A 12,054-nucleotide genomic window follows, 5' to 3' on the forward strand; every position below is an offset into this window, starting at 1 on the left:
ACTCTTCACTGCTCAGTAACAGTCCAGGGTCGAGTCCGTGCCCGGAGAGGAGACCCTCGAAATGGACTGGGTCAAGCTTGTCGTGCCATGTAGTTTTAAATATTCCTATCAAATAAATCATCGAACCTGTGGATTTTTTTTCCATGACTTTCTTTTATATATTTCTTTTAATTATGAAAGCTATTTTGTCCTATTGACCCTATGCAATCTCTTTTTACAACATTATCCCTAAATGCTTTCGCTTCAATAATACGAAATAAAAAGGTGTCGAGCCACAGCGCCATATTCCTTTAAAAAACTGCACTATATAATTATATATCCATTCTAAACCTCGATACCAGACTGTGCTGAACGGTCTGAGGAGTGTGGGTGATGGCACCACAGCCACGCAGCGCCGCCCCTCCCTGACAGCCCAAAGTCTGCTCGCGAAAGTCAAGACTTCACTAGTGTGTGTGTGTGTGTGTGTGTGTGTGTGTGTGTGTCATTCACCATGGTCTCATCATGGGATCGATACTCGTTTTGAGCACAGAACAACATATTCGTTGTTTTTAACGCGGTAATGCCTCCATGCAAGTGGGAATACCTTGTGTCGTCGAACAAAAAAACTTTAGAAGTGGGGCTCTCAGCGCAGCCTTTTCCGCCATAGCTTTGCATGCAGGTAGCGGCTATGGGCTGAGCCTATCTGGGCCAAGGACTGCGCGGTACATCCCCACCCACTGACGCACTGAGCACAGCAGTGTTTATAGTTGCACTAGACCCTGTACTTGATACTAAACGATAAACCGATAAATGTTATAAAAGATACAAACAGGACAACCCAAACCTGCAAGCTTTACTTTGAGGCTCCTCTTTCCCTCTCCACGCAGCTTAATTATTCCTACAAAAGTTTAATCATGGTGTTTAGTGCACGAGAGTAAGTAAAATGTAAGTTTGCCGCGTGGTTCTCAGAAAATGTTTCTATGAATAAAACAATGTGTTTTTATGAAGCATCAGAAGCAGGTACGCAGGTGTGTACAAAGCTTTCTTACAGGCTCGTCACTGAGTGACTATGATATGGAGATACTCTTAATGGTGCTTAAGTAGCCCTTTGCTGACATTCTTCATTGATAAACCAATATATAGAGAGCAGGCAACTAGCCCCTCCATTCTTCTCGTGAAACCAAGGCATGTTCTTCACATTGTATTAAAATAATCAATATTTTTTCGCACCTGCTGACGAAATATTCTTTCAAAGTGGCGCAACATTACATGCATTAAGGAATATACGACCTACTACAAACTGAGACATGGAAAGAAGCCAATGAAAAAGACAAAAGCAGCCTCAGCCTCACCAGCCACACTCCACAAGGACAACACCCCCACCCCCCACCCCACCCCAGCCCCTTCACCCGGCTGCTGAGGAGGCCGTCTTGTTACCCCCGATTCCAGGTACACAGCCCCACAAGCCGCCGCTGCCCCGCCCACCCTCATTCTGCCCCTCCCTCGCCCTCCATCACTGTGCCGAAGGACTGGGGTATCAAACACTTTATAAATGCTGCCCCCTACGCCACTCTTATGAGGTTTATTCAACGTTCACCAAAAATGGCACGCTACATAATTAAGTATAAATTTAAATGACTTTAAGTCGTTCAGAATTTTATAATGATTTGTATACGATGGTCTACTATGCATCCTAAAGACAACTCGAGCGATGCTAGGTTGATGTGTATTGATAAACAGACGCACAGGAGGGAGCTGGTAACTACGGGCCGGTTCGACACTCCAGCACGGAGTCATTGAAGCGCCCGAACCAAACTCTGTTCTCCACAATGATGCGTTATTTCTACTCAATACCAAATACTAATAATGAGATTTCCTGATGTGTGGTTTTCTAAGGTTTCCTTCCTTAATATCAACGCCAGACACTATATACTACAGGGAACTTTTACAGTATTTTGTGTTTGGTTGGGGAGCTTACAAACTTGTGTATTGGACTGTACTACTGGCCCTACGTGTTGCCGCTGCTGGGATGACTCAGGAGGTAAGTAGCTGAGCAGTATATATGAGCGCAGCGGCCGATGTACGTTTCTGGTGAACCCTGCAAAAAACGAGGTCCTGGAGCCCGGATGTTAAGGGGTTGTGACGCAAGTCACGCCAACACCATTTAGGAGACGGAGAGGAGCTATAGCCGTGGATGACAGGCCGCAATTTAACACGCCTCGCTACCTGCCTCTCCCTGTCCTGACCTTCACTGAGGCTTGGACCTGCTACCGAGCTAACAAACCTTAATGTTCCCTCTTATGGCAGTAGCAGCAAAAGTGGAGTCAAACATTAATTTCGATACTTTATTTTTTTTCTTTATGATATCCTAAAAGTGTGAAGGGACAAGAATATAAGTAACAGTATGTTTCTTCTCGTTACCCTTCCACCGCGGCACAGTCTCCACCACGGAAAATTAGAGGCGACCCTGGAACTGTTGCATAACACTTCATTTACATCTATTTTTAAAACATTTTTCTAAGTCTTCACGAAGTGTTACAGTTGGTCAAAATGTGCTGCCACGGCTACCCAGGGACGAGTGAATGGTATTGAACATTTGCCAAATCTTCCAATTCGTTTGTGCCATCCGTGTCGCAATACCACGGCTTCTTCAGGGAATTATATCAGTAATGGGAAAACTATTTGTACAGATGAAACTCCTACCTTGAAAATAGTGCATCTGTACTTGAAAAAAAAAAAACTTGCAGATTACGAAAAACTTTTTTTTTGCTTATTTTGTAATATAAAACTAATAACTCACGTACACACACACACACACACACACACACACACACACACACACACACACACACACAAACACACACACACACACACACACACACACACACACACACACACACACACACACACACACACACACACACACACACACACACACACACACACACACACACACACACACACACACACGCACACACACAGCACTGGATGACTGACTGAGCATCGATTAGGAGCCAAATACGTGGTTGACTGAGATCTTATTAAATTAATGAGTTACATCGAGACGAGCAATTTGTACACGACCGAGATCCTTCGCGCTAAGCAAGTCGTTTTTGGAGTTTCTATACATCAACTGCTTCATGTAGGAGCTAATCGGATGAATCTTGAAAGCAATTTAATTCTTAAGATTATCATTACGCGGTGCATCACACAAATCAAAGCCACTCCAGGGTCGCCTACAGCAAGTTGCGGGAGAGGCGCCACTTGACCCATCCTGCTGGAGCCCCCAGAGCAAATACCACGGCCAAGAAGAGGAACCATTGAGCTTGAACACACAGATAACTGCCACCAACAAAACAAATACCACGGCCAAGAAGAGGAACCATTGAGCCTCAACACACAGATAACTGCCACTAACAAAACAAATACCACGGCCAAGAAGAGGAACCATTGAGCCTCAACACACAGATAACTGCCACCAACAAAACAAATACCACGGCCAAGAAGAGGAACCATTGAGCCTCAACACACAGATAACTGCCACCAACAAAACAAATACCACGGCCAAGAAGAGGAACCATTGAGCCTCAACACACAGATAACTGCCACCAACAAAACAAATACCACGGCCAAGAAGAGGAACCATTGAGCCTCAACACACAGATAACTGCCACCAACAAAACAGGAAAGGCAAAAAAAGGTGCAGAGAGGCGCCCCGCCCCACCCTATCTCGCTAGAGGCCGAATGACCAGACGTCCCTGCAAAGGTAACTCCCGTTCACCTACCTGCAGCCACCTAAGAAAGTAAATTTTATACCATAACATGTATTATGAAATCGGACAGGCGATATTTACAGCTAGCAACGTTCATTTCATACGATAATTTTAGGAAAAGAAGAGGTATGAATACAATGCCCATCCCTGCCAGCGTGATGTATCTTACCGTTACTAATCAAGAAGATCATCATTTTCAGCGAGTCGTTAGAGTTGAGTGGTTATTTTAATAGCAAGATATAAACACATATAAAACACGATAAAGCACGGACACAAGCCCTCCCCCTTTCCTGCCGCTCCGTGGCCCGCGGCGCCCCATGGATGCACCTCAACCTCTTCCCTCTTGTCGGAAAATAAGAGGACTGAACCCGCCTCGAGAAGGACACCACCGCGCTTTGCCGCCAGGACCTGCATCAGATTATTGGGTCTATCAGATAGTCTGCTACCGCTACGATGACAGCATCGAAGGCTGAAGAGGGAATGTTCAAACCTTCACAGATCAGGATGCAGAGGCAATTTGGTTCGGTCTTATCAAAACCCTTGACGAGGAGACCGCCTTCTCCCCCGGTCGTTTGGCGAGGGAGAATCAGTTGGCCATCAACCCTTATGAGGAGGAGGGCAGGTCTCGGGACGTCGTTTTACGGTATCCCGGCACCAGTCCCTTGACCCCATCTTGGAGGACCCGTTCGTCAGCTTCGCACTGAGGTGTACGTACAAGGCAGGTCAATGTCACTCAGAGCCAATGCGGCAGGCGGAGGTGACGTTCCAGCTGGAGATTCCCTCCCATAGTCCTTTGACTTAGGCTTTTAAAGTACATTCTCCGTCAGGAGACTAACCCGGAGCCTCTGCGGTGCTTCAACTGCACTTATGTCGTCAGGTATACGGGTATATGCAGGTACTGTATATACCCATATGCCCATACGTGGCGTAAGGCCCTGGAAGGCTGGTGAAAACTGGGTGCCAGAAACCAAGCTCTGAAGAGGGACACCATGCTAAGTTCGCCTGAGGAGATTACATCTATGGCTGCAAAATGGGCCTTTAGACACTTTGCTGCTCAGGGACCAAGCTTTCCCCCATGCGGCACCAGCAAAGGTTGGTCGAAGCAAGAGCCCGACTGCTCCCCCCGCCCCGCACTCTACATGAGCACCACCACCACCACCGCAACCAGGTGTGTGTGTGTGTGTGTGTGTGTGTGTGTGTGTGTGTGTGTGTGTGTGTGTGTGTGTGTATGCGCCCGCACGGACGGACATTGTCGCAAAAGATTACCAAATCTACATCTAGCCTGGCTCAGGGCCGGCCCATGTGCTGTACGCGGCGGCCCATGAGCAGCCAGGCATGACAACATGCCCCCCTCGCCAGAACAGTATCCTTGGGGCGCGTCAGTCTGTGTTCTTGTCCCGGACGAATGGCTGCGGGTCAGGGGAGGCTGCTCAGTGACGCCACATACCAAACAACGCACACCAACCCAACTATGAGCGAATACACACTTACCTTTTTGTTGTTGTAGATGTCTCGAGCGAAGTGCCAGTGGTAGGCGTCTAGGGAGTAGGAAAGCTCGAAGGACGTCACCCACTCCTCGTCGTCACCTTTGCCCTGCGTTAGGAGGCCGGTCACCTACAGAGAGTGGAAGAACAGACTCAGTGGCAGCCATGGTCAAACTGAACAAGGATACATTTCGATGCGACACTGAAAAAAGGGAAAGGAAAAATGAACGAAAGTGAAACTCGATCCTACCTGAAACATTTCAAGACAACAGAATATGACGATCAGAGAAACTGCTAAAAATATTAATTCATTAAAGTTGCGTAAATTTTCAGCGGTCTTTGAACAATATAATATTCCTAAAAGTCATTTAACGTCGTGTGCTTTTAAACAATTTAGAAAAGTTAGAATTGCTGAAATTTTGGGGGTATTCGAGTTTGAGGATACTTATTGCTATCAGTTTAGATAATATGCATCCACAGGCAAGCAACATTTCTATGCCCAGCGACAAAGCCAGCGCAGAAAGAGCTAACACTGCAGGCGTCAGAACTAGAAAGCAGCAAGCGTATCTGAGAAACATTAGTAAATTTTGAAGCCCGATCTTTTTTTTTCCCAACACAAACAATTGGAGGCGGACGCCCAACCCCCCCGTCGAGTGGCTTCTGGTGTTCGCGGCCGCCGAGTGGGAAGCGAGACAAGCGTGTACACGAGGCAAGCTTTCTGCTGACTCATAGCAGCACCATGTAATCCTTGACCACGGTTAACAGAGACGACGCTTTTTTTTTTCCCCTTTACGGCAGGTGACTCGGCAAGGTTACAGTTTCTCCTCAAAAACATGACCACCTGGACGCCGCGAAAGAGGCAACTGCTACCCACAAACGTTCTAGACGAGGCAATAAATCAAAAAGCTTAACCCAACTGGGCCGACATTTATTATTGCAGTTTCTATATCTCAGTGGATAAGTGACGCCATTCAGGTATACAAGCGTGCGCATTAAATATTTCGGCCCGGTTCGTTTATTATACCTGGAAATTTGAATAAAGAACAATGACAGCCTTTCATGATACACTTTAATAGACCTGCACCCAACTAAGTTTACGATACCTGCTATAGATGCAATAATGTACTACGCTATTGATACTGTGAACGAAAACAAGAATGGTAATAGAGATAAAATATAATGACAGCCTTTCATGATACAGTTTAATAGATCTGCACCCAACTAAAATTAAGTTTACGATACCTGCTATTGATGCAATAATGTAAAACGCTATTGATACTGTGAAGGAAAACAAGAATGGTAACAGAGATAAAATATAATGACAGCCTTTCATGATACAGTTTAATAGACCTGCACCCAACTAAAATAAAGTTTACGATACCTGCTATTGATGCAATAATGTAAAACGCTATTGATACTATGAACGAAAACTAGAATGGTAATAGAGATAAAATATAATGACAGCCTTTCATGATACAGTTTAATAGACCTGCACCCAACTAAAATAAAGTTTACGATACCCGCTATTGATGCAATAATGTAAAACGCTATTGATACTGTGAACGAAAACAAGAATGGTAATAGAGATGAAAAAAAAAAATCTTTAACTGCGGCACATCAGATTGTAGGACACTAGGGCACACGCGGCAGGATATGGATTTGCTCTCAACCCGGTAGCAGCGGGGATCATGTTTCTTAATGGTCCCTCTAAGCGAGAAAAATGAGAAAAATCATCACTCACACAAACCATTTCATAATATATATCAAAGCATTTGTGATCAGTTTACGTATCATCTATTTTTAGGGGTTTATATCATGGCACAAATTTGGCCCGTCGCTGCTACCGGGTCAAGGGTCAATCTACTAATTCTTACCTTGGCCGGCACACCGAGATCCACGAGGACCCACTCGCCGGCGGCCCTCCTGCCGGCACACCACGCCCGGCCATTGGGCTGGTGCAGGCGGGCGTACTTAACCTGGCAGCCCGCGTCCCACGTCGCCGGGTAGGACGACGAGGCGGAGATCTGCCAGTCCAGGACGTCGCCGGTAGTGAGGCCGAGCGGCGAGGAGCAGCCTGCCGCCAAGGGGGAGAGAAGGTCACACAAAGAAACACAAAGGAAGAACAAACAACAGCAGACCTGCTGGTCCTTACGAGGCTGTTTGTGACAAGCTACACTAACTATCTAATCAAAGGTGGAGGATGAAAGGACAGCACTCACGGGGGAGAGTCACGTGTAGGAAGGGGGTATGCAAGGATAGAGAAAAAGAGCATCCTGCCCGCCCAAGGGAAGAAAAGGTTAAGGGTGGCCGGCAGGCGTGGGAAGATATGTAGCACGAAGATGAAGAGTGGGAACTTGTGAAGGAGCAGCCTGCCGCCGAGGGGAAGGGAATGATGATGGGGGCCGGCAAGCAGAGGAAGGACTGTTAATGGGAAAGAAATTTAAGTGTTTGAAAACGTTCTGGATTGTTTATGTTGTATTTGTAGGATTAGGAAGAAATGCAGAAAAGGAAGTAAGATTGTATTTTGAAAACTTGCTGGGTTGTCTATGTTATCTAGTGGACATTGCTTTATGACTTGTTAGAAATAGGAATGAGTGGTTTGCTTAAAACAATAGTGAATTAGTAGAGTTAGTATTGCAGTTAGTTAGTGAATTAGTAGAGTTAGTATTGCAGTTAGTTAGTGAATTAGTAGAGTTAGTATTGCAGTTAGTTAGTGAATTAGTAGAGTTAGTATTGCAGTTAGTTAGTGAATTAGTAGAGTTAGTATTGCAGTTAGTTAGTGAATTAGTAGAGTTAGTATTGCAGTTAGTTAGTGAATTAGTAGAGTTAGTATTGCAGTTAGTTAGTGAATTAGTAGAGTTAGTATTGCAGTTAGTTAGTGAATTAGTAGAGTTAGTATTGCAGTTAGTTAGTGAATTAGTACAGTTAGTATTGCAGTTAGTTAGTGAATTAGTAGAGTTAGTATTGCAGTCAGTTAGTGAATTAGTAGAGTTAGTATTGCAGTCAGTTAGTGAGTTAGTAGAGTTAGTATTGCAGTTAGTTAGTGAATTAGTAGAGTTAGTATTGCAGTTAGTTAGTGAATTAGTACAGTTAGTATTGCAGTTAGTTAGTGAATTAGTACAGTTAGTATTGCAGTTAGTTAGTGAATTAGTAGAGATAGTATTGCAGTTAGTTAGTGAATTAGTACAGTTAGTATTGCAGTTAGTTAGTGAGTTAGTAGAGTTAGTATTGCAGTTAGTTAGTGAGTTAGTAGAGTTAGTATTGCAGTTAGTTAGTGAATTAGTATAGTTAATATTGCAGTTAGTTAGTGAGTTAGTAGAGTTAGTATTGCAGTTAGTTAGTGAATTAGTAGAGTTAGTATTGCAGTTAGTTAGTGAGTTAGTAGAGTTAGTATTGCAGTTAGTTAGTGAATTAGTAGAGTTAGTATTGCAGTTAGTTAGTGAGTTAGTAGAGTTAGTATTGCAGTTAGTTAGTGAATTAGTAGAGTTAGTATTGCAGTTAGTTAGTGAATTAGTAGAGTTAGTATTGCAGTTAGTTAGTGAATTAGTAGAGTTAGTATTGCAGTTAGTTAGTGAATTAGTAGAGTTAGTATTGCAGTTAGTTAGTGAATTAGTAGAGTTAGTATTGCAGTTAGTTAGTGAATTAGTAGAGTTAGTATTGCAGTTAGTTAGTGAATTAGTACAGTTAGTATTGCAGTTAGTTAGTGAATTAGTAGAGTTAGTATTGCAGTTAGTTAGTGAATTAGTAGAGTTAGTATTACAGTTGGTTAGTAGAGTTAGTATTGCAGTTAGTTAGTGAATTAGTACAGTTAGTATTGCAGTTAGTTAGTGAATTAGTACAGTTAGTATTGCAGTTAGTATTGAAGTTAGTTAGTGAGTTAGTACAGTTAGTATTGCAGTCAGTTAGTGAATTAGTAGAGTTAGTATTGCAGTTAGTTAGTGAATTAGTAGAGTTAGTATTGCAGTTAGTTAGTGAATTAGTACAGTTAGTATTGCAGTTAGTTAGTGAATTAGTACAGTTAGTATTGCAGTCAGTTAGTGAATTAGTAGAGTTATAATTAGTATTGCCTCCACAGTTACCACCATAATCACAATGTTCCTGCCTTTGCTACTGTTTACACTGCTGATTTTAATGTTACTGCTACAGCTATTACTACCACTACACCCCAAAATTATCATTATTATTTAACAATACAACAGAAAGGAGTTGCATTTCACAACTCACAGCTTTGCCTCGTCATTAAGAAAACGCAGCAATTAACATACAACACAATTTCACCAACTTCCTCCCGATGGATCATCAAGCTTAATAAATTAACACCCCAACCCAAGGCTCTTGACACCCGCAAGCAACACCTCGTCAGGCAGATCCAACGCGGACCCAATCAACTCTCAACATGCTCAAAACAGTTCACAAAGCGGCAAGGGAGATAAATGAGTTAATATTACAATGGGCGCTTGCTCTCTAATCTACCCGTTTCTGTCTACCTGTTTGTTTGCTTATGAATCTGTTTTCCGTCTTTCTATGTCTCTGTTGGTCCGTCTGTTATCTTATCTGAGTGTCGGAATGTTTTTTCGTCTGTCCGTTTGTTTGTTTTTCACGTGTTTGTGCATCTGACCTCTTGTTTGTTCGTTTGGCCGTTTTTTACTTCATCTACGTCTCTCTCTCTCTCTCTCTCTCTCTCTCTCTCTCTCTCTCTCTCTCTCTCTCTCAAGTCACAATATTGTATCTCGCACGCTTATCTCCATCGTTAACTTCGTACCAACACATTCCGCAGTCTTCGTTTTAGCCGCAGGACACTTCTGCACAAATTTCAACTTCTTCCCATTGGCAGGCCACTCTTGCCGCTGTCGAGCTTTTTATTCAGCACAAGTCCACACACGGCCCAGCTTAGTACACGTAAACCAACGTAAAGAGGTTTAGAGTGACGTTAATATTCATATACTGACTTAGTCTGAAAGTTGTTTGTCCGTCTTTTTTTATTTTTTTTACTTAAGAATATTTGGCACGTTAACGCGGCCATACTGAAGCATATTTTAAGACCTTGCCAATTGGATGTGAACGCGATTAATTTTAGTTAGGCCTATTTACAATAAACATGCATGTAAGCTTGCAATATATTACGTTAGTCGTGTTTGACTTTCTTTTATACAGATGGATGTAAACAGTGCTTGGACTAAATATATCAGTGATGGATACACAGTGGCCTCCAACAGCTGAAATAGGTTAGTTATGTCTTGAGAATAAAATATTTCTAAAGGTATTTACAATGCAAAATGCAATACTGTAAAACATATCAAATGCTCTTTTTTCAAAATCGACACAGAAGAAACGCAACTTGTGAAATTAATACGATGGTGTCTTTTACGGATGAGCTGATTCGTTTCAAAATGTAGGAAAACACAAATATAAACTTTCAGAAAAAAAAAATCATGATGAACTTACTCACACACACACACACACACACACACACACACACACACACACACACACACACACACACACACACACACACACACACACACACACACACACACACACACACACCTATTTATGAGATTCAGAAGATAAGGTTAGTTTTATGGTTTCCGCACCAGCAAGGGGAGGGAGGTGGTTTTCCTTAAACGCGCAACTTTGGGCAGAACTCATTTTTATCCCAACAATGAAAACTGCACGCATCTCTCCAAGACCACTGATGACTGGGCTTTTAGTCTGTAATGTCTATCACACATTTTTATCGACCATTCCTTCTGTGAAGTTATATAACTGTTCGCCTTGACACGAATCCAAGTATCTTTTAATATTTGTCTTTACAGTAATTAATTTTCCGGTTTCTGAACACGACACCGCAGATAAGTCAAAGAGTGTGCGTGCGTTAAACGCCTCCTCAAAAGACATAATAATTCCTCCCGCCTGTGTGTGCGTGGGTAGAATTAGCAACACCAAAGGCGACGGGGGAAAAAAATTTACGAGTCTGCAAGTACTGCGATGTTTACTTCCCCCACAACATCGACCACCTGCAAAATTTCATCACTATTTGTTTGCCACATTAGTTTGCGCTTTTGTACCCTGCGCCACGCTTCTTCACCGAGGCGTTAAATGGTCGCGCAAAGTAACATCCAGGATCGAAACTCACTCCATGTTTACTTAATACCGACGGGCTTTTATAGACTGCATAATACAACAACCTATAGGGGCTTAATAAACAAACGCTATATTTTTTTGTTTGTTTAGGACAGTAAAGGCTTGCGTGCACCACAACCTGCGCGCTGTCTGCTGGGATGCTGAACGAGACACAAGAGGCGATAATGAGAGTATTAGCCAAAAGGAAAATGAGAGGAAGAAGGAGTTATGACCCTTTACCACGGGTACCTACTGAAGGTGGAGTGGAAGCCCTGAGGGACGCCGAGCTCCTTCAAGAGGGTGGAACGTAACTCACTGTGATGCATTGCAACAATTTACAAAGGTTATAAGAAACCCTTCCTAGGCTGCCCTAACCAGATAGCACGGTGGTCGGGTTGTAAATACTCCTCGTTAGTCACCATAAGACATGGGGCGGTACTATAGCACCTCGACACACTCCGCATCCCAAACTCCACCACCACCACCGCCACTACCACAAACACCTCCGCCAACACCACTCTATCACCCCTACCACACAGACCACCATTTCGACACCATCCCCACCACCATCACTGCTACACCATCCCTATCACAACACCTCCACCACCATCACTGCTACACCATCCCTATCACAACACCTCCACCACCATCACTGCTACACCATCCCTATCACAACACCTCCACCACCATCACTG

At 43.5% G+C, this 12,054-nt stretch overlaps 1 protein-coding gene across 1 annotated transcript; it reads right to left on the reverse strand.

Annotated features, from left to right (window-relative positions):
- Nucleotides 1–4,165: 4,165 nt before the first annotated feature.
- On the reverse strand, nucleotides 4,166–11,788 carry LOC126990824 (EGF-like repeat and discoidin I-like domain-containing protein 3). The gene is made up of 5 exons (XM_050849466.1): nucleotides 11,779–11,788; nucleotides 7,111–7,310; nucleotides 5,244–5,366; nucleotides 4,675–4,726; nucleotides 4,166–4,221 (listed from the first exon to the last, which is right to left on the reverse strand). The coding sequence occupies exons 1-5, from the start codon at nucleotides 11,786–11,788 to the stop codon at nucleotides 4,166–4,168; spliced, it is 441 nt and encodes a 146-aa protein (XP_050705423.1).
- Between the last annotated feature and the right edge of the window lie 266 nt (nucleotides 11,789–12,054).

This window comes from Eriocheir sinensis, unplaced genomic scaffold, assembly GCF_024679095.1.
Source record: "Eriocheir sinensis breed Jianghai 21 unplaced genomic scaffold, ASM2467909v1 Scaffold208, whole genome shotgun sequence".
Taxonomy (NCBI): Eukaryota; Metazoa; Arthropoda; class Malacostraca; order Decapoda; family Varunidae; genus Eriocheir; species Eriocheir sinensis.